The sequence below is a fragment of the Teleopsis dalmanni genome, chromosome 2 (genome assembly GCF_002237135.1).
Source record: "Teleopsis dalmanni isolate 2A chromosome 2, ASM223713v2, whole genome shotgun sequence".
Taxonomy (NCBI): domain Eukaryota; kingdom Metazoa; phylum Arthropoda; class Insecta; order Diptera; family Diopsidae; genus Teleopsis; species Teleopsis dalmanni.
In genome coordinates this window covers 38,790,447-38,815,184 of record NC_051847.1, presented here as the reverse complement: position 1 = coordinate 38,815,184, position 24,738 = coordinate 38,790,447, and the positions used below count along the sequence as shown (strand labels likewise).

At 29.6% G+C, this 24,738-nt stretch overlaps 2 protein-coding genes across 2 annotated transcripts; both read right to left on the bottom strand.

The window, feature by feature from the left end:
• Positions 1–9,035: 9,035 nt before the first annotated feature.
• On the bottom strand, positions 9,036–13,312 carry LOC119674352 (esterase 6-like). Its single transcript, XM_038085489.1, has 4 exons — positions 12,984–13,312; positions 9,460–10,856; positions 9,263–9,392; positions 9,036–9,204 (listed from the first exon to the last, which is right to left on the bottom strand). The coding sequence occupies exons 1-4, from the start codon at positions 13,310–13,312 to the stop codon at positions 9,108–9,110; spliced, it is 1,953 nt and encodes a 650-aa protein (XP_037941417.1). The 3' UTR covers positions 9,036–9,107.
• Positions 13,313–17,136: 3,824 nt separating this feature from the next.
• On the bottom strand, positions 17,137–17,674 carry LOC119682899 (uncharacterized histidine-rich protein DDB_G0274557-like). Its single transcript, XM_038096437.1, has one exon. It carries the CDS (start codon positions 17,564–17,566, stop codon positions 17,318–17,320), a length of 249 nt encoding a protein of 82 aa, XP_037952365.1. The 5' UTR covers positions 17,567–17,674; the 3' UTR covers positions 17,137–17,317.
• Between the last annotated feature and the right edge of the window lie 7,064 nt (positions 17,675–24,738).

Below are 24,738 nucleotides of genomic sequence, written 5' to 3'. Positions count from 1 at the left end.
CTCTAAGTTGAGAAAACAAAAAATAGACTATCAGAATAATTATGATATGATAAAATTTACTCCTTTAATAATATCTATTGGATTATATGCAAGCGTTTAAATTATATTTTAGGTAAAATTCTGTTAAGTTGAATAGAGTAATTAAAGTTTAATCAGTTTATTAAATTTAAATTAACTTAATTTAGGAAATCTGCATTTAATATTGAATAATTTTTTTATGGATTACAGATTATTATTATTATTATTGATACAACTAGATATTATGGAAATACAATTAACATATGTATATTATATATAAAACACTATATAAGGACCTCGAAGAAGACTATTTCAATAAATTAATTGAAAAGTTAGTGAAAATTCAACTCCTTTTCCTTATTTTAGAAAGTTTTGGAAAACTCTACGTGTGTCACTTTATATTCATTAATTCAAGGTTAGAATTTACTATCCTAAACAACATAAATATTAAGAATTTAATTTTGATTAACATTTTATCTCATAAAATACAATAAAAAGTCAGAAGTACATACTCGTATATATAAAGTAAACACATTGAGGAGTAATAAAAATAATCACATTTTTACTAAAAATATATTACCTACTTTCATTTTATTACTCTCAGAGCGAACGTCTCTTTGCACCTAATCGTACACACCTACTAAATGAGAAAACTTTCACCTACATAATGCACACTTTCACAACCTTAGATATATATCTATACACATATATATAGATATATACGTAGAACTAGAGAGAAAGTCACACGCACATATAGTGCCAGTCAAAAAACAATTTGGTAAAGTTTTCAACTAAACACATTCACAACGCCGCAAAGGTGCCATTTGTGGCATGAACACATAACAAGCATTTGATAAACAGTCACATATGCACCTGTACGTACTTACAGATACTTTCCAAATTACACGCTAACTCACAAAGATACGCAAAGTAATATTAAGAATTGGCAGGGTAGAAACTTAATAAATTTGTTATAGCGAAACTGGTGCCGAAATGTACGTTCACAACCACAGGTGGCGCCAAGTTCGCTACCTATGCGGCACTAGTATTAGCGGCACCTAATTTAGAAGTAACTCAGAAGTATCGCGATATTTCAAAATTGCTGCAATAAAAACTAATGGAAATGTCTTTAAACATGAAAATCTACTTCAAGTAATGTCCAATTACTGATATCACAAACAAACAATAACTAAACAGAACGTAAATAAGTGCTAAGATATCAATAAGAACGGAAGCAACTATAGAGTATCTGATTTAAGTAATTGTTTTGAAAGTGGTGGATAAATTATTGTAAAAATATTATATGTAAACAAAAACAAACTAATTATTATTAATAACTACTTTTATAACTCTCACAGTGACTTCCTCAAAATTCCTAAGAAAATTCTCTTCAATTAAAATTTTTCCAATAACTATTTACAACAATAGAGTTCTGTAAGAGGGTAATACGAGATAAAGGACGTAATCATGTACATATATGTGAATATCTGTTATGAAGATTTTAAGTTGGGTATTTTAGATTCATAACCACAATTTGGAGCACTTAATATCTCTTGTTATATATGTTAATAATTAAAGATATTAAAAAAATCTTTCTAACGACCGAACGATCTAATATAGACTACAACAAATTATCTTCCTGTCAAGCTGTGATGGAACCTGAAAAATAATCAAAAAAAATAAAATAAAATCATCCTATTAAAGGCTGGGTATATCTGATATAGGCTATAACAGATTTTTTTTTTGTCAGGTTGCAACAGAACCTGAAAAAAAATTTAAAAAATGAAAAAATCGTGAACTGAACATAAAGCTATAACAGTTTGTGTTACAGATAAAGAAATTTGAATTACAATCGAATCTTATATTTGCTTCAATCTTCTTCGAATTACTTAGATATAAATATTCAGATATGTATGTGTATAGACATCACAGAGTTACTTTCTACAAATTCCCCAACAAGTTTCTTTGTGTGGATTCCTTTTCTTTAGTCCCCTTTCTTTCTAACTACAATATATACCACCTTGCGTTATTGCTGAATTTCATTTATAAGCGCCCTTAAGCTTTTAGAAGCTAGCTGAAGAAAGTAGAGATTAGATTTGCTCTTTGTAATTTTCAGAAATATGTAAACCGCTCTTATTTCGGTTTCTAGACATAGGAATATCGATTGAAATGTGAAAGGTGAGGATTTAGACCGTTTTAGTGCTTCCCTAGATGAGTCCCTAGAGGTACCGGTTTATGTTATCGTGAAGACTGTGTGTTAAAAGAATACTTGCCTCTACTCTCTTCAGCTTGCAAATAACAAATGAAACAAATTAAGTCATGTGCAACTTCTCAGTCAATATACCCCGCCTACAATGAAACTATATCTTGGAAACTTATCAAAACAGATCGTGTGAATACTCCAATACTAACTGCTGTTCTTTCTAGTAATTGGTGTAGAGGAACCCACGCAGATAAACTTTGCATTTCTCATAATAATTACTGCAGAAGTTGTAGAAACCAGCAGGAAAAGGTTACGTTAAGTTATAACCTTTGGCGAACCCTAAAATATTGTTCAATGGCTCGTGAAGTGTTAAATCACTGCCGTGCATAAGCTGGGTAAAAACATAGTAGATTAAAAGTACTCTCATCATCTTCCCCACAGCTACGGCAGATTTGATTGCAAAGGGAGATTTAATCTTCTAGCAAGATTCCCTAGTTTACAGTGACCTGTAAGTAAACCTATCAAAAGGCTGATATCTCTACGGGACATCTCAATGAGAATTTTGGATTTTCTTTTATTAGAACGTGGAGCACAAAAAAGAAACCAATAAATACTTCTTTTGTATATGTACGGGTTTGACGTTCAGAAGAAATATGCTTTCAGGGAGATATTTCTTTGATAGTTTATTGATCTGTTTATCGGTACAAAATTCGACGGAATGGATTTAGTCTGTACTCTTCTATTTTAAGGCTTCCTGCGTATAATGTAGTAGCAAAATGGCGAAAAATTGCGAATTGAGATACATGGAAAGTTATTTGATTGCCTGCTATTACAAGCAACTAACCACCATGTCGTAAACCACCATCTCCAGAAAAATGTCCATAGAAGTGTTTAAACTCTGTTTTTTTTTAATATAGTTATAACTGGAACCAATTTGGGAAATACGTTAGTGAGTCAATTTACTACTTTGATTTCCATCTAGTATTCATTGACGAATTTTAATTTGATGGTGAAAGATACATTATTAGCCAAGCATTATTAGCCAAGCACTACTTGGCTAATAATGCAACATGCAACCTTGTGGCTTTTAGATTATATTTAACCGGTTTGGGTTCTTAATCTCAAAGAGTTTACTCCGAAAATTGTAGCTTCTTTAAGTAATCCAAACAAATTTATGGGTTCTTCCGGATCTCTTTTTAAATGGCGGCGAGAGTTTTGCGCCCACTCAATAGTTTCTTTTCGGGTCAACATTAAATTGAGTATGTACTTTTGTAAGAAACGAATATCTGGAAAAATTTCAGTACTTATAATATTGTTTTGTCTTTAGAATTATGTTTTAAAACATTGTTATTGTAAAAATAATGCATTTGTTTAGTGAGTGAGAGTTTGATTTGTATAAATATTTTTACAATTGACCCCAGTTAGAATTAGAATTAAAAATTTCAATTAATTTTAATTATTAAATTGCTTACAAGTGAAGGTATTTGCTTTCAAATATTATTACTGACAAATTCAATTTATACTTTGAACTTTATAATGCACCTTTCGAAAGTAAAGACCTAATTATGTATAATAATTGTTAATCAGTAAAAAACTTCACTTACCCAGAAGCAAAATTTTCTTTGGCGTTTTTAATGCTCCATTACTTATCAGCTTTTGTGGGCTTAAGCTCTGAGCTATTTTTAAATAAATAATAATTCATCCTTAATTCGCATCTCAGAGGTAATTGAAAATATGCATAAGACTCAAGTCCTTTACACTTCAATATTTCCTTTATTTTACTTTATTAAAACTTATCTAACCTAATCGGCCTTAGCAATAAATATTGCGAATATTCAATGAAACATTATAAAGCCCAGAACCATGAAAAGGCGGAATAACCGCACAGGATAAGTCGGTAAAAGGATAAAGCAATTTTGTATAAAATAAAGAAATAGTAGAAAAAAAAAAAAGAATACTTCTCATGGAGTTTAAATGATTACGGTGGCATTTGAATATTTAAAAGTAGGAATAAGAAAATTTTTTCGTTTAATAATTTTTTTTAAAATTTTTAAAGTTTGAAATTTTTCTTCCATAAACTTAAATAAACCATTTAGACCAAAAGAAATTGTTTAAAAAACACAACTGTTTGAAATTCATTTTAAAGATCTATAAAATCGATTAAAAAATAATAATAACCTTATGGAAAGATATCCAAAGTATATAATCAAACTGCTTAAATAAATTCAATAAAAACCGGTAGAAGGCTTAACATTATAGAACTTACCGGACACATTGATGAATTACAAGGATTTGGAGAATTTAAATTTTAAATATAAATTCATCTAATTCATACATTCACCAAATGTGTGATTTAAAATATAGTTCACTTATAAGCTCAATCTAATTTGAATACGCCTGGATTGTAACATAGAATGTTATATAATAAACTAGCAAAATTTCGTCCTATAATCCAATGTCCCGTAAAAACCAATATTATTTAAAATACTTTCAACTTGTTCTTGTGGATTAGGTCGGATATTCTACTTATAGAGGCTGTAGGCTATTTTATCCTTCTTCCGAATGCTGGAAATATATTATATATATTCTTGCGTTTAACAAGGATTACAAAAGTTAGCAACTCGCCCCTTCCGACAAAATTTTTGAGGGCATCACAATGGGCAATATATGCCTCCGAGTGGAAGTACTGACAACGGCCAGCAAGCGCCTTCCGAACCTAACCGAACCTATTTTTGCATTTTAGCAAATTCAGAAAGTCGAGTATCAATCTTGATCTGTGACTGGTAGAAAAAGAGATTTATGCGGTAGGTTCTATATCGATAAGTTATCATTGTTCTTGTTCTACATTATATTCGCATACCCAAGCATTAAAATAATAGTTACCTGAAAATAGCTCCCTAATAAGTTAATAAATCGTCTGTTTTTGTAAAATGTCGGGAATGATTATGGACATAAAGCACATTCAAATTAAAAAGAATCCAACTAGAGCTATTCTAGAAAAAGCTTATGCACTACCCACAAAACGCACAATTTGTAATAGAAAGAATTACGAAATCTGGGATTCTAGAAGTAATGGGAGAAGTCAATATCCGATGTCTCCAACAGAGGTAGATACTAAGTTTAAGACTTTATTGGTATGACAGCAAATAATGGATAGCAAAAGTTATCAATGTGTATCTACAGTTGATCTTAATAGATTTTAAAGCAGCACAAGCACGAAAAACAAAAGGGAAACTGATGTAAGGTTGAAAAATTACACCTACATAAAGTACAAATTCCAAGTGGAAGGTTAAGATTATATATCCGTAGAGCGCACTCTGAACTTTATTACTCAATGAAAAACATTTTTGGATTTTTTTATTATTTCCTGCTCCCGGCGAGCAGGGCATCTAATACTACGATAGTAACATCAGGCTGACACTTACTCCAGCAAACGGAGTAAGTCTTATTATTAGCAGTATTCTCGGAAAATTATATCCAAGATGTGTAACCGTCACTTTTGCAGCACATTTGGATATAGTTTGTAAAATTATATAAAACAAAATAAAAATCCGTAAAGCAACAGTATATTATTTAAAAATACACCCAATGGAACTATACTGGTCAAACTATACCATATTAAACCATACTAAATGAACTCAGTGATGACCAATCAAAATTAAAACTTTTGGAGATCAAGCGGTCGGGGAAAAATGGTTTGAAAAAATTCCATTATGGCACAAGTTATGCAAGGTGGTGCGCCATCTTGTTGTTACCAGAAGTGTTGTTAGTTTTATTTAAATTATATTTCTATAATTTTTTTACTATTTACTTAAGTACTCGATTATAATAAAATCTTCATTTAATCGCTTTTAAGGTAGCCTTAAAAAATTCACTAAATAAATAGCAAAACACCAAAAAAATCCTTAATGAAAGTGCTTTAGTTCACGCAATACATTTCACTTGAAATACGAGAAGTAGCAACTTTTTGCTGTCAGGACATTCATCAAATTTAGCTGCGACCGCTTAAAAAAAGCCCAAATCAGCAAAACTAAACTAGCCATCGTGAACGCAGAAAAAAGGAGTGAAGGAGTGTCGACGGCTCAGACGGACTCTGAACTTTAATACCCGACCGAAGGCAACTTTGGATTGTTTATTGTTCGTTGCCTTGTGGGCGCGTTTTTAAAAAGCACGAAGAAACGCAAAGGACGAGAGGACGAGAGGACGAAAGGAGCATAAAGCGCGACAATGCGTACAAATTTGCTGCTAAACGCTACAATGTGCAAAAATTGTGAATAGTATTTGACTAGAAAATTTGTAGACCATAAAGCCAGTGAAGTGTGGGCCTAAAGTAAAATTTATTATTTGTTAGATTTATAGCGGCGTTGAGTGAGCATGTTGACGTTAGAGTGCGCGTGGTTTAAAGCGATTTTCGCTTGTATTTCACATTATTTTTAACCCAAGTACGTTCATTGCCACGTTATTGCCTGTGTGCACACTTAAGGATTATCCTTATTTAAAACTTGAGTGATTTTCAAGTGATTTGCATGACTCTCGGTTAGTTGGCGTAGTTTATGAGGTTAACTTGATAAGCTGTTAACAATTATTAAAAGGATTTTTGTGTTTATGAATTATAGAATAATAGTGAATTTCAGGCAAACAATATGTCAAGTATTTCATGCAAAATATATGTTAATACAATATACAATAGATTAATATTAAACTTTATGTTTTGTGTATTACTTGTTTTTATCAGTTATATATCATATTTTATATAAATGCATGCAACTTAAGCGTTTTGGAATAAATTATAATGCAGCAACACGTTAAGTAACATTTTGGACTAATATATAATTCTACTATATTAATCGTTAAAGGGAAAATGGACTACAATTATGAGATTGAGACCCTATGCTCCACTAGGAGAGAAGGACAGCAGGAAGTCTGATACCTTAGATCACTTAGCCATTCAGACAACAACGAACATAGAATTGCTATTGAGTCTAATGAGTCTAATCAATCATCCACAGACTAGCATATAATTATATTATTATAAGTATAATACTAAAAATAATATTTTTAATAATAATAATTTTACTTATTCAAAGTTCTACGCCTACCACTTGCAGTCCAATAATTATATACGATCTAATAAAATCAACTAATATATTTAAGATCACTAATGGACGGGTGTTAGTACTCGAAATAGCTAGGCATGGTCACTCAAAAAAAATTAAATAAAACAAAATAAAATTAGTTCGTTAATAATTTAATCAAAAATTTTAATTTTGTTCTTTCACTATTATTAAAAAAAAGTTTTTATTAAGAAAATACTTTCTAATAAGAAAATAGTTTCTAGTAAGAAAATAGTTTTAAATTTGAAAACTTTTTGTTATTGCAATTTATTACTATTTAAACCTCCCAATTTAAACAGTTCAGTCATATTTGACGAACCTTACTATTTTGATTTATTGTTTATCATATCCTACAACCACTGATGAAATATCTGATCACAAGGGAATCAATTGCAATGTATCAGTAGACAATCCTGAAAGGATTGCATTAGTTATTAAATTATATAAATTAGTACCTTATTGTGATTGGATGAGAAATTGAGAGGTCTGTGATATAAAAATGATTGCGAACGAATATAGTCATTACTGCTCCTATACTCCATGTAGCTGGTGTGTCCCTACAACTACTATAGCTCGTCGCTCCCAGAAGAACAGAACTGAGATTATACAAAGGTTCATTTAATGGATTATCATAGCCTGCATAACCATCTTAACAAGATTAGTCTATCTGTGGAGACAGAAATAGTCAATTAGTCCACCATCATTAATGTGGACTAGAAGCAGATTATTTGACTATTAGTCTTTATTTTTGCATTTAATGTTAAAACTTTTTTGCTGTTATTTGAATAACGAAGTATTTATTTAGTAAATTATTTTTAGACGAATTAGAAGCAATGAAATGAAGATTTTATTATTATAGAGTAATAACGTTAATACGTAAAAATAAAAAAAAAATAACAATATGGATCTATCTAAGAAAACATAAAATAAAATAAAATAAAATAAAATAAAATAAAATTAAATACATAAAATAAGTTTTGCTTGAAGATGATTGGGGTCTCTAATTACATTTTCTGCGAAAATCTTTGATTTGAATGCTGGAGTGTATTTTGCGGAGCTGAAGTCAATTAGGGTCGTAAAAAGACAGCTATGGTTGTAGTATTTCACTCCGATAGCATTCGGTACCATATATATTCTATACCATTATACTATACCATATTCTATACCCCATATATTCTATTCTCCACTGTTTTTCTTAAATGTTGACTAAATTACATAAATGTTCAATATAATCTAAAATTAGTTGATAATTTTAAAACCCGGTTTTTTGTACACAAGACAGTTCTCTCATTAAAATATATATATCAGCTGGAAGATTAAATGAGATTTGATGTTACATTTATTTGAATCAAATTTATAAAGAAACTGTATTTGGTATTGAAAAAATATACAATACCAGGGCGTACAATTTTAAAAAACCCATATTGAAAAGCTTTATATCAAAAACTATTTAAATTATTGAACAGTTTTGGGTGAATAAACTGATAATATATTCAAAATTTTGTACTGATTTGGGCATCTATATGACATAGATATCTCTGTTAGGATATTTAGCATTGCTCTTGAAGTCGAAAATTACCTAAGTTATGTATATCCTACATTCTTTATATTTGTATATAAACCTTAGTGTATATATAAAAATATTTTATGATAGAAATGAACTGCTATTGTTATATCTTATTCTTAGCATATAAGTTACATGTTACTTGTCTTAAATTATAATGATTTTGCACACAAATTAAATAGATTTAGGTGTCTTTGTTCGTACTTTCTTATATATTTTGTATACCATTTTTCGTTATTGAAGGAAATTGATATTGGTTTTCAGCTCTCAACTGTGGTAAAGCTGTTCCTGTATACGTGGGCAAACTATAAATAAAATAAATTAATAATTATAATATCAATTAAAACTTCAGTTTCTACTTACCCTGACTTCGCCATACCCACGAGCATTTCAATGAGTTGTTTTGATATTTTCAACTCATCCGTGGTAAGTGGGTGGTTGTGTCGGATGGATGTTTTGAATATAAGGGAAATGTCGTCACCATGTAGAGTACCTTAAGTAAATTTATACTTTAATTTTCAAACAAGCATATAAAATATATTATAAAAGTAAACACATACCAAATTTCCAATCATCACGTTCCGCTTGCACATTACCGTAACTAAATGGTGCAGGGTTATCATAGATATACCCATATACTTTCGCGTTGCTTGTAAACTTTTCAAATAATTCCACAACTTTATTAACATGCATTATGCTTAATTCCATATTATAGAGATTTTCAAGTTCTGTATATGTTTCCACACTAATATTTTTGCTACCAAAATATGTTTGCCTTAATTCCAGCGCTAATTTCACTTGTTGTTCTTTTGTAAGTGTACTATTAAAAAACAACATTATAGGCGCTAATTCAGTCCATTTGTCATTTAAAGTATATATAAGTTCACGACCATCAGCACCCTTTTTAAGAAACTCAGCCGTACCGAAACCACCATCTTGTGCTGTTATAGTAACTAACCATGGTTTTGCTTTCACTTTACCGTGATACATTAAATTCTCCACATGATTAAGTAGAAAGGGTTGCGCACTCTTTTTGTCTTCGATTACCGGACCAAAGATGGCAAATGGATGATTGGCGTATTTATAAAATTTTTTGATTTGACTAATGATATCTACAGCTGTTTTTGTTTTCAAACATTTTTTAATACCTTCTGTAGTATTGAGTGATTCTACACTGCAATTTAAGTAAGCTGCTATTTGCTTAGTCTTTTCTAAAGCAGCTCCGCTATATATGGCATGACAAGGACAAAGTGCTGTACCGCTAAAAGAAGCAGCGCTATTAAACCATTCAGCATGTGTGAGCTCTGATACTAAATGAAAATTTACACTGGCGCCACCAGCTGACCAACCTGACAATAATATTTTAGTATTATCGCCACCGAAATCATAAATATTCTCGTATATCCATTCAAGTGCCATAGTTTGGTCTTTAAAACCCATATTACCTGGTATTTCCTTATCTTCAGTACTTAGAAAACCAAATGGACCTAATCTATAGTTAAATGTTACTAATATTATACCGCCATTCTGCATTATATATTCTTCACCATAAAAATCTGCTGAACCCCACATTAATCCACCACCGTGTATAAAAACCATTACTGGTAGTAAAATAGATGACTGTGTTTTTTGATTCCGTTGTGGTACAAACACATTCAAGTATAAACAATCTTCACTACCCACTATAGGATCACTCGTTTCTGTTGTAAGCCACTGTAAGCACTTGGATGCTGTGGTTGTAGCATTTAATATGTGGGCCCAACTCTCTGTTAATGCTTTGGGTGGTTCAAAACGTAATTCTCCTATAGGTGGGTGTGCATAAGGTATGGACTTATATGCATTGTAGTAACCTTTATTTTCACCAAACAAAGCACCGTTCTTGGTGTTTAGGGTTGGTGTTAAATTAATACAAAAAACAGGTGAAATTATTTTGAATATTAAATAAATTAGAATGAAATTATAAATCATTTTAAAAACTCAATTTATGTAGTCAACCACTCAAATGATTGGAGATAACTGATGCAAAGTATACAATTTTCAAATGTAGAACCTTATTTTCTGCTAGAAATATTACAAAATTAAAATATTTGCATTTAATTTCATTTTTGTTTAATAATAAATATTGTTTGCCTAATTTCACTTATAAGCAACTAATTAAATATTAAATATTTTACTGATTATTTTCGCTTATCAAAATCTAATTTTAGTTTGTGTATTGCTGTACAAAAAATCCCAGAGATTTACAATAATACATTATAAGTAAGTATAAATATGTGCTCTCATAAGAGCAATATAGAATAACAGGCCAAAAAAATTTAATGGGTGGAAGATAATACTACAATTTGTTTGAGATTTTCATACATGACTCATGACAGAGTTTCGTGAGTCATAAATTTCCTAATTACTCATCAGTAGAGTAGTTACCGAAATGATAACTAAGCAGTAATAAATTATGGTTTTTAATATTTTATGACTATAGCTTCACATATAAATTATGGGTTTTAAGAATATTTTATGATCAAAGCCTCACATATCATTTACTATACTCATACATATTTCTATGTTCGATAGCATTATCTGCCTAATGTTAATATTATAAGTACCTGGTGTTATTAATTTGAAGATTGAACACAGAAAGATAATGAAAAAATTTATATTGAGAAGTACTGATGAAAAAAACGGGTGATGAAAAATGGATTAAACGCGATAATATCCTATGCAAGTCATCATAGGCACAGGCACAGTGTGCCAAAGCAGAAAGTAGCCGATAAAAATTCTGTATTTTCTGATAGACAGAGAGAGAGAGAGTAGAGTAGAGATTTTGAAATGAAATTCTCCTAAAACTTTGTTTTTGATATGGCCTTCCTTTGAGTCTAATTCTCAAGTCTAATCGGCCTACCGGAACTCTTTCAATTTTAGGGCAAAAAATGGTCCATTTTTCTATTTTCTTAATTACCTCTAAAACTATCACAGATAGTGACGACTCTAATCCTTTACAAATGACTTAAAAGTCTAAATTGGCGGCAAACAAAATTATACTGTGTGTTTGTTGGGATTTGAAGGAAATTGTCTATAATGAGCTGAACCAGTCTGGTACAACCCTTAATTCGGTGCTCTACTATTCATAACATAATCGCTTAAATGAAATAATTAAAAAAATGGAGACCCGAATTGGCCAACAGAAAAACGAGTTGTGTTTCATGACAACCATGCCAAGTCACATACATCTTTTATGATTTGAAATAAATTGAATAGAACTTTGCTGGAGAGTTTCATCCACGGTACAGCCCCGACCTTGCACTTTCTGCTAACTCTTGCTTTAGTATCTATAAGAGTATCTTAATGGTAAAAAGTTGGTTTACCAACGCTCCAAAGATAATAACTTGGTCCAAGTTTTTCACTAGTAAACCAAAGAATTTCTACACCAATGGAATTATGAAGTTACTTGAAAAATAACAAAAGTTCAGAAATAACAATGTCCAATATAAACTTATTTCATTATTTAATAACAAAATTAGTTTTTAATAAAAAAAATTTTAGTTTATAAATGTACCAAAAAACGGTAGATACTTTTTATATATTCTAATGCATATATTATTATCGGTAAATACTATGTGTTTAAAGGTGCTATTTCGCAAGATTAGGAAAAGTAAAATTTAGGAAGTAGGCCTGAATGGAGGTGTCTATCTGTATTTCTTGTTCGGAATATTGACGAGATCCACATAGTAAAGATCCAATTTGCGCTTTAATTTAAATTATTGATATGTTATTATAAACGTGTAAAATCATATATAATTTCCTCCAAAAAACTGTTTATAAGTAAATATATTAAGTTTAAAATAAACTTGTACCGTATTGTAGTAATTTAGTTATACTATTCAAACGCATTTCTTTTCAGAAGTCACTTCTTCACAATATATATAATTAAAATAACAACAAAAAATTTATATTATAAAGCTTATCACTTTCAAGAAATTCTTTTCTAACAATAGTCGTTATTAAAATGAAATAATCGTTTATAATCGATAAATTGTTAGATTTATTAGTGGACGCTAAGATTTGCTATAATATAACACAACAACACAAACTATGATGTCCATGATGACCACTATATCCCTGCTGGTTATGATGCCCAGGATGACCGTGAATTCCATGTTGAACATGAAGTGCATGATGACCATGGAGTCCATGATGGCCATGATGTCCACGGTGTCCATGATGACCACGATGTCCATGATGGCCATGATGTCCATGATGTCCATGATGTCCATGATGACCATGATGTCCATGATGGCCATGATGTCCACCATGTCCATGATGCGCGCCACGTCCGTGATGTCCGCCACGTCCATGATGTCCGCCACGTCCATGATGTCCACCACGTCCGTGACGGTGCCCTGATCGTTGTGCCATTTTATTTCTGATTATTTAACTTTTGTTTAATAAATTTAATAGATTTTTATTTATAGATATTTATTTATATTTCTTTCGAGTTTCAGGCGCGATTATTAAAATCTACTACGTAGCTTTTTGACTGACTTTAACTAACTGCTTCACGTGCGCTTTAACTTACTAATATAAACAAATATTTTATAGTCTTAAAGTACATACTGAGATCTCAAAAATTATACTCATTAAATAAATTGCAATATTAAAATTGGCACTGGAAGGAAATAACACTAAAAACTTGATAAAATGGTTGATTGAATCAATATAGATAATGTGTATTTAACTTAAGGTGCTAAATGTATTTCATATCTCTTTATCGGTTTTCAATTGCTTATCAATAGTAATTTGATAAGGTCTTTAAATAGCTATTTATGTCACATTTATTAGGTAAATAACATACGTACTCGAAGTTTTTCCTCGAAAATGTGTTTCAAGGAGTAATGCTTTCAAATAGTAGTATAACCCAAATGTGAATATAGCAGTTTATGAGTCAGCCGGGCCCAGTTTGTTTAAGAACGCTTGTACAACAGTTCAAAGTCAATCAAGGGAATGACATCCAAAAACTGCATTGACATTTAAAATTGTCAGAAAATACTAGGACCGTTTTGGAGAAATGAGCAGAGAGATTAAGTAAAAGTTCTAGACATATCATTAGATTCATGTAAGTAATATACAACGTCAAGTTATAGCTTTCAGAAATATGTGTGCATAGTAGGTGTTATGTTCGCGCAGAATACGTGAATTTAGAAAAATATTTTTGTAGACTGTAGAGGACTAGTTTCCATAAAAATATAATTTAGAATGATGTATAGCAGTTATTCTTATTATGATAATGATGATATACGACTATTTTGTATATTATATCGTAATAATGGTAATTCTAACAGGATTAACATTTTTATTATGCTAAATAGAAATATATATATTTTTTGGTATGTTGGGAACCCTGACTTCTTTCAAATTAGATCGAGACCTCTTAAACAGTTAAAATTTATTTACAGAATAAAATACAAGTGGCACGGAAGCTTTCTGGTGGACGCCGACAGTGACACGCCAGATGACATGATTATATATATATATAGCTTTTTTGATAAATTTACTGCTTAAAACCCGATATATCGACAACTATTCTACAAAACGCAGTGAAAATACTTGTTGAAAGTATCTGAAAATATTTTACGGATGTAAAGACTTTATGAACTTTAAGATCCATTATTAGATGAGCAGGTTTGTGGAATCGGAATCATACTGAGAGTAAAGATACACTTTACTTCTTCATTTGATTTATTAATATGTTGTTGTAAGCAGCAGGTAATATCATATATCACATGAATCGTGTAAACTCTTTTTTAGTTTTATCAAAACCGTTTCTTGAAGAAATGATACTCGTATTCATATATTAATGATAGGTTTTTCGAAATAAACTCCAAGTAATATTTTTAATATGTACTAAGTAACCATTTGAAATTTTCGTTCCATTTCTTTATTTTTAAAATATTCGAATTTAAGTTGTTAAAATCGTTATACACTCGTTTTAAACTTAAGTACTCTGCCCAACACTTTCTAAGTAAAAATATTAAGTAAGAAGTAAACATACATATATCGTATTTTTAAGTAATCAGGTTATACTTTGCATATGCTTTTCTTTCCAAAAATCGTTGCCTCACAATGTATATAATTAAGCAAACAAAAAAACCAACGTTTTATATTTAAATGTCTTAGTTGTATTTAAAAAGCGCATCACTTTCCAGAAATTCTTTTCTCACAATAATCATATAATTAAAATAAATTTATAGTTTAAATGTCTTATAGATAAATTGTTATATTTATTAACAGATTCTAAGTTTTACTATGATATAACACAACAGAAACAGCGAGGACCATGATGATGACCGTGATGTCCATGATGACCGTGATGTCCACCATGTCCATGATGACCTCCATGTCCGTGATGACCTCCATGTCCGTGACCGTGTCCTGGTGGTGGCATTTTATTCTTGATTTTTTAACTTTTTAGTAAATATATTAAATATATATTTATGTTTTATTTTCGAGTTCAGGCGCGATGGTTCAGATCTACTACGTAGCTTTTTGACTGACTGATTGTAACTAACTACTTTGCACGCGCTTTAACTAACTAATATAAACAAATATTTTATAGCCCAAATTTTTGAACTAAGTCTCCAGTATTCACATTTCATACCGTAGACAGTTGGTAAAAATATTTTTGATTAGATAAATAGTATCATAATAAATAGCAAATGTTGTGAGTAATTATCGTTTGCAATGTTAAAATTAGCACTACAAAAAATCTACACTAAAAACGTGATAAAATGGCCGATTGCATTAATATAGATAATGTACGTACATTTAACTAAAAGTATTAAGTATGTTTCATAAATCTTTATCGGTTTAGTATTGCTTATCAATAGTAATTAGATAAGGTTTTCAAATAAATATTTACGTCGCATTTATTAGATGAATAACATATGTAAACATAGGTATACTTTCGAGGTACTTCCTCGAAAATACGCTGCAAGGAGTAGTGTTAATACTACAGTTTATGAGTCAACAAGGGCTAGTTTACATTAAACCATTTGTACAAGCCTAGGTAGTCAAACTACGAGACTACGAGCATTCAAAACCTACATCAACACCTGAAATTCTTGCAAAAATACAGCATACTAGTTCGATTTTGGAAAAGCGTGGATTAATGGAAAGATATTTAATAGAAGCTCTAAGCATTTCATTAGGTATCGCAAGCAATATTTTATGTCAAGTTTTGGATTTCAAAAATCAAGAAAACATGGAAATCCTTTTTACTGATAATGCAGCAGAAACACATTTGAGTCCAACATTTTTAGAACATCCGGAGCGGTATAGGTAAAGAGATAGATAAAAAGTATTAATGTATACTAATTGCTCACAGTGAATGATATGTAAATCTACTGAATAAATGATGTAGTATAATGTATTATGATTAGTGAATAAAAACAATAAACTAAGGAGTACTGCAATTTACCGTAGACTTTTTGCCTTTAAACTAGTTGGATTCCCAAATCGAACTAAGATAATGATGGCTTTTTGGATTTCAAAATAAATTTTTTTAGCGTATTGCTGATGAAATCGTAATAGAAATTAAGGTTACTATTGAAACCTTTTAAATTAATTGGTTGCGAAAATTAGTGCGAAAAAAACCAAGTATACGGAAGAAGAGTACACTTTCTGTAAGAGCAATGTACCTCCCAAGAAACAATTGCTAAGACCATTAAAGGATAGTGCGATTCTTTCTAGTGATCAGTTTAATTACCAAAACTGATATCCGCCACTACCTAAACCTGACATTATTGTTTTGTAAAATTTATTTTTTATTAAACGAAAAGCTAATAGTTTCCATAGAGTGATATTTTATGGATCTTTCGAAAAACCTCTTCAGAAATAATGTCCATAAATTAAATGACCATGACTGTTAACCGATTATGTTAAAACCATTTCTTTATTTCTTATTAGGACTGATTCTTGTAAAATTATTTACGGGTACCGCATACATGAGTTATGAAAATCAAATATAAACATATGGTCACCAAAAAGCACTTCCAAATCAAACTTCGCAACTCCTAAATACATGACGGAATCTTAAAAGGAAATATTTTTAAAAGTGTCCGTAGGTTCTATATTCAAAAAAAAAATTTTTTACGACTATAATGCAAAACGTATCATTTATTGTATTATGATTTTTAAACAATGGATTCAGTAGTTTATATAGTAATTTATTTTCATTACTGTTTTTAAGCTTGTATTAAACATATAATCCCATAGTCATTAAATAATCAACTAGCAAGAGTTTTAACGACTTTCCACTAAAAGTATATATTTAATAAGTAAAATCATAAAAAATTTTAAAAAAATGATATTAATATAAAATATATAACAATTAATAAATCTTTTTATAAACAGCATTTAATATTCCTAACAATGGTGGTGGTGGTGTGGAGGTCCATGATGTGGTGGCCCATGATGATGATGATGATGATCATGGTGATGTGGTGGATGTCCATGATGATGGTGATCATGGTGATGTGGTGGAGGTCCGTGGTGTGGTGGTCCGTGATGTGGAGGCCCATGATGTGGCGGTCCATGATGATGGGGTGGAGGTCCATGATGTGGAGGTCCATGATGATGATGTGGTGGTCCACCGTATGGTCCGTGATGTGACATTTTAATTTTTGTAGGTCAGGTATAAACTGTATTAACAATAACTAAATTTTAGTACGTTACTTGCTGAGCAACGTTTACAAACTGTTAGGGTTTAGCCACTTTATGGAATTAAATAGAATATACTTTTTATATTAAAAAGAATATTATCGATTATATATGGTGAGAGTATTGAAGAGAAATTAAAACAGGAACTATTCTTGATAAGATAAGAAAAGATAAGCATTTTTTAAAGAATATAATAAGCAAGGTATCATAAATTATATTGATAACACTTTATGCGCAATAGAATTAGTACAATTATTGTCATACATTGCACTGAAGTTAACAAAATTTTGAAGGAGTGGTAATGGGAAGTACTAAAGATTAAATAAGAAAAGTACATTCAAAGTATGTTGTATGAAATATCGTTAAGTTTAATTATTTTAGTCATACCTTCTCATTGTTATATTGAAAGAAAGTAATATACATGATAATGAGTTATTAAATAACACAACTGTCATAAGATTACAATTACTCAGGTATACCAGCTATATCTACTATCCACAAGCTTTGAACTAGTGAAAATATAGCGCTGAGAACAATGAAACCCTATTGATATATCAGGAATTTGGATCTGCATAAAAACCTAAAACATGTGACAGTTTAAAGATAGATAAAGAATGAAGCATTAAAGTTTTTTGAATAGATAGATACCTGCTAAAGACCAACCCAAATCCTACAACAATAGTAAGATGAGTGAAACTTCGCACACTGACATATGTCGTAATTTAAGGGACATGAAATACCCCTTTTAATATATATTTAGGGAATTTTGTGTCCATGATTTTTTCTAATCTATAGTATACTTCAGAATTAGTGGTTATTAGTTTGCATGAGACAGAATTTTTGTTTGTTGTTTTAAATTGTTTTGAACTTAATCATATTATAATAATAATTTCCGAAAATAGTTTTTCCTAATATAAATTTAAATCTGTTTCGATTAAATTTATATAAATAAATATATAAATTTATATATATATTTATATAGATTATATCCAAATATTATAGTCGACTCGGGTTTAATGACTTATTGTTTCAAAATAATTGAGTAAAATTGATTAAGTAAAACAAAATAACTAATTATGAGGATTTTACACATACTTGATTGTACACTTTGACTTCCATTAATGCCAATGTGAATAAATAATATGACAACAAAAATCTAATTTAAAATATCTATTTTTAACTGTTATCAAATGAAAATAGATATGTCAAAAGTTAGGAAAAAAACTCCGGACGATTTAGGTATACACGTGCTGAATCAATTTATATGATAAGTAATCATAAAATAAAATATTAACAGGAAGATAACAGAAATTGTTTTATTTTAGAACGATAAAAATAATTTATTTAAATTTATTTGTGTTTAGAAATTTAGTGAAACGCATTTATAGTTCCAAGGAAATGAATTAACCTTTCCGACATCAATATCTGTGAGTTCCTTGAAAAGAAGAAATCCTTGAAACCCAAAATTGGGAAGCAGCAGTATTATCCATCTTGGGTACAAGTTCATTACCTACATGATCTATATAATAAAACAAAATACTTCTAGGAATTCACTTTCAACGAAATCCCAAGGATCGATTAAAGGAATTGCAGTTAGCACGATAGATGGTCGGAATAGTGATGCACAGTGATACGGTCTATTTTCTACATAATAATAATTGTAACAAAAATTATTTTGTTTTTCTAAACAGGTAAGTTCTTTCAGAAACTAGTAAAAGAGGATAATGTTTTTGCAGACATATCCTCATACCATATTATTGGGATTTCATAAGTTCTACGCATGTGCTATTTCGGGGTTATTAGGGGTTATTAGTAATAGTGCATTTGAAAAGACTGAATCTAATTATTAACCCTTTTATCTTACTTTCCATAAGTTCCCAAATAAATTTAGCAATGCCTATCTTAATCTACAAGGGTTATCTCCTCGTCAAGGTTTTGTTCTAAGAATGCAATTCTCCGCCCATTTTTTTGAATTTAATTTAATATTTTATATTTTTAAGTAATCAAATTTTAAATTAAAAATAATGAAGGATATAATTTCATGGAGTACAATTTCTTTAAAATGGTTCAATATACACATCAATCATCTGATTATATTAAATTATTATTATATTATTAAATTATGTGTTTAAATAAAAAAGTTTCGCCTTATTTCCTTCATCAATGATGATGAGGTGGTTGATGGGGCTGATGATGGGGTTGTGAGTGATGTGGTTCTTGGTGTACTCCATAATGTGTTGGCTGTGGCCCATGGTGTGATGGTCCGTGATGATGGGGATCATGATGTGGATCATGATGTGGTTCATGGTGATGAGCTGGTTGATGATGTGGTTGTTGTCCAGGATGATGCGGCATTTTAAATTATTTTTAATTTAAATAAAACAACAAATATATTTTAATTTAATTAAATTAGTTGCTTAACTATAGTAAGTGCTTTTGTTAACTAAAATAATTCTATATCAAGCTGAAGTATATATGCAATTACAAAATTTTGCAAATAAAAGTAAAGAGGAAAGTCTTGCGATAAGATAGCATAGATATTAATTTCGAGTAATGTTAAGTATTTAATATACTATAAGTCACTAATATATCATAAACTTAAAATAAATTTATTACTAAAAATAAAGAAGAAACGAGTGCAAAAGTCATTAGTAAATAGCACGGATAAAATATATATAAAAGCTAAGATAAATATTTTTATTTGCGTTGGTCGTGGTTATGGTGGGTGTGTCAAAAAAAAAAAAAAAAAATAAAAAATAAAATAAAATAATTATTTTGTTTTTGTACTAAAATTATTATGTACATATGTATATAATTAATTAAAAAAAAGAGAAAAAATGTATTAAACTAATTAAATGTGGAAACGTGTCTAAGGGAGCTAATGATTTTTATTAATATAAATCATTTTTAAGAAATAATGTATGATTACTCTTATTATTAAAAAAATTATCCAATAATAAGAACATCCTTTCAGTGAATGTAGAAAAAATTTTTCTAATAATATTAAATGAAAATACGTTACGTTTACTAGAAACCTGTTTTCTATTACTAATGGCTCATATTTAGATATAAGTTCAAGGCTATATCAGACTCTACGTGGACCACTTATGGATCCGTTGAGTTGTCATAAGACTGCTGACCTGAGATGTTATTCACTTCAAGTAATTTGGAGTTTTTACTATACATATGTTCTTAATTAAGACCTACCAAATTTACTTTAACTAAATTATTTTTAAAATAATAAATTAAAAATATTAATTTCTAATAGTTTTCCAGGGTCTTCGAAAAAGATTTTCCAAGAACCGTTGCTAATTTGATTACAAAGCTAGGCATCTGCTTAATAGATGATAATTTGCTAGTTCTTTTCGATTTATTTATTTTTATCAGAAGCCACAAAATAGACCAAGTCTATTTGAGTTCCAAGTCTTCGTGCATATATACCAATTATGATAATTAAGGGAATTATTATTAAAAAAACGTAAGTAATATACGATTAACTGAAGTTATTTGGTTTGCTTGCATTAAATTAATTTGTGGGTCGCATATATATTTCATTTTTCATCCATTTTGCCAAATGATGTTAACATCTTGCCACATCTTTTAAATTTTTAATAATAAGGGATAATAACTAATATAGCTCATGACTTTTCTTATACAAGCCAATTCTTCTCATGTACAAGTGCCGATACTATGACCTGGTATTCTGGCAATGAATGCGTCATTATTACATTTAGAGATATAACATAGGATAGGGCTGCTTTTTTTTAATAAGAAATGTGAAGTTTTGATTGCTGTTTCGTTATTAGAAAATAGGTATATCAACAGTTTCTAATATATATATGTTGCTTATAATAGTATATCAACAGCAACTTAAAGTGGTATCACTTCCGCTAAAAATACGCAGAAGGAATCACGTTGGTATTCTGTGTGATACCTTAAGTGTGAAGTGAGTTCTGGATTTAGAACTCATCCCAGAACTGACTTATTTTACATTACAAAAACTAACTAGGTTTGTTTTCGAGCTAATACTCTTTCAATAAGATAAATAAATAGAAGACTATATGAACAGAATGGTTTCATAGTAAATGCATAAATTGCATATAGTTAAGTGCAAACAGGAATCCCATTAGAATACCATTCTAGTCTTCACCAGAATCAAAGAGGTTTTGTTTGTTTTCAATTAACATAAACAAGTGATTATTGATACAGATATTATTATTAACTAATTATAGATCAATGCACCTTTACTTTCTTTATATTTACGTAAGTCAACTTATTATTTAATTAATCGGAAATTTACCGAAAAAAATATGCCAGAAATACACGTACTATCAAATAAACAGTTGAAGTATTTTAACAATTATTTTCATTTTTATTAAATTATAGACAACAATAATTATCGCTTTATCAATTAATATTGTTTCCAAACATAATAATATGTTTGTTTATTTACCTCCATATGACTTACCATTGACATTTGCCTTGTACTTAAGCTTCTAGTATGTGCCAAAGTGTTCTTTACTATCATGACTAATTATCTAATATTATCTAATCGATTCTATTTATTGATCCAAAACAAATAAAACTTTATTGTCAAAAGTAATATTTTCTGACTAGTGTGGGCTAGTCATTCTGTATTTGGGTATTTCTTTTTAATTGGATTTTTGAAATAAATATTTTATGCTGATTATTCAGAAACCAATCGTATTTGTTAGTCATAGATTGTTTCTAATATCCTTAAACAAGAAAAAAATATTTTACTTATCATGACTTATAGAAATAAAAATATATAATTTCTGTGTTAGACAATGACTTAGAAGTTTTTAGTTTCATTGAAAAAGTTGAAAATTTCTATCTGGTATATAACTTCTTTAAAAAGTTATAAAAATGAAAAAATGAAATAAAGTATTTGAATACCTTTAACATTTTTGTAGTATATTATTAATTAGAAGTTAAAGAATTCTCCGCAAAAAGTATTCCGTCCATAAAACCCCTTAATCCCAATATTAATCAAACGTCAAAGAAATCTTGGAAAAAGGATACACTTCAACAACCCAAAATATATCATTACCTCATATTTACCCAAAAAAGGATTCACCGTTTTTTTTCAGGAATATATTTCTTTCAAAATATTTCTATTATATTGTATATTGAACTCTTAAAACTTTCTTGATGAATAACGTAGCATTACTAACATTTTTTTTGGTGTTAATATTTAGAATGCTCAGCATCTGTCGAAGACTGCAAGAGTGAGTGCAAATTTTCAGACGCAAAAACATCAAGAAATGATAAGATAGTTGATAAAAAAAATACTACGATAAAATAATTTAAAATTAAAAATCTGTATTTTTTGAGATATTTAGATATCATAGGTCAAAGTCAACTTTTTATATTTTGTAAACACAAGAATTCAATAAACAAAATACAAGACTTTGAATTTTTTTTTGAAAACCATTTCTAGTGCTAGAGATTTATTTTTTAAAAAAATTTTTAATATTTATTAAGCAATGTATACAATTATATAAACAATTTTTTAGAGAACGGACCACCAAAGATTCTGCATTCATGCATTCACAACCTCTAAAATAATGGAGAAGCAGAAAGCCTAAGTACCGAAACCGAGTAGCAAAATGATTTTTGTCCCGGGGCACAAGTAATAATAATTAAGAGAGCAATATGAAAGCTGATGTATTATAAAAAACAAGTATCAACCATATTGAAAGTTCTTACAGAACTACACATCACTGATTGTGTTTAAAAGGACCCTTCACACCAAACACTTTCAGATAGTGAAATAAGTAAGGTTAGGTTAGGTTAGATTGTACCAGCGATCCAAAAGAATCCACTCATGTCTATTGAGCTATTGTATTGCCGTGTAAGACGATCTCAGAGGTTTAGAACCACTTTGAACTTTTAGCGAAGGTTGAAGTCCTATTTAATGGTTGGTCTAGAACCCTAATAGATCTAAATAAAGGGACTCGTCATATACTTGTATATAACTCATTGTTATAATTTATTGGAACATTTGTTAAAGTGACCTAAATACATAGAAGCGTAAAAGCGCTTAAACACTAACTTGGGTTTCTTTAGGCAAAGCAAAACAAAATCTTAAGCAAATATTATCACCGATAAACAGAAGTATAATGGAAATCTAGCGATTAATATAATATTTACTAGCTTCCGTCTTTTTGGAGAACGGTAATATCACCAAATAATCGTCATAAAAGCATATGGTGATTTTTAGTTGAAGAGGAACTTCCTTGGATAAACCACTATAAATTCAAAATTTTAGGGAGCTGACGGGAAGAAACATTGAGTAAACTCAGAGATTCGCAAGGTAGATAGATATATTGTTATGGATAGTTATATATATAGATACCACATATATATATGTATATACTATGAATATTATAGAAATAGTTGATTTCCTTTCATATCTGTAAAATCCTTAAACAGAATATAAATAAGCAGAGTCAGTTAATATTAATCGAAATCAATTTGCATAAAAGTGTAATTTATACTTAAATTGCTCTCCTAAATAATGGAGTTATCCCCTTATAGTGTGTAAACTCAATGTTTGAAAACATTATTTTAAATAATACAATACACTCTACATTATACAATACAATCTCTTATATAGAGAGGGGATTGACAAGGAATACTTACACTCTCTTATAATACTCTCTCTTCAACACACATTTTTTGGTCGTACAATGTCTCTACACATCAGTTTGCATATTTCACTTGGGATACATCCTTTCATATTGACCGTTCTGTTAACGAAACCGAATTGATAATCCCTCCAGATTTCGCTGAGAAGAGATTTGATTGTACTCTAAAAAAGTCGGGTGATATAAAACTCACAACGCCAGTACTGCATAGTCAGAAAAAATCCTAATCTTTTTTATAACCACAACAACAAATTAAATAAATATAAGGCATAGAAATTTTTGTATTTTAGAGACTTAAGGTCTTTATTAAACTAATTTTTTTTAAATTCTTACAATAGTTTTATATATAACTTAAATTTCTTATGGTTTAAATAGTCTTTTATTATTAGATTTTCATCTTCATCGAGGAAGATATTTTAATCTATTAAATTTCCACATATAAAGTTTGATTTCACA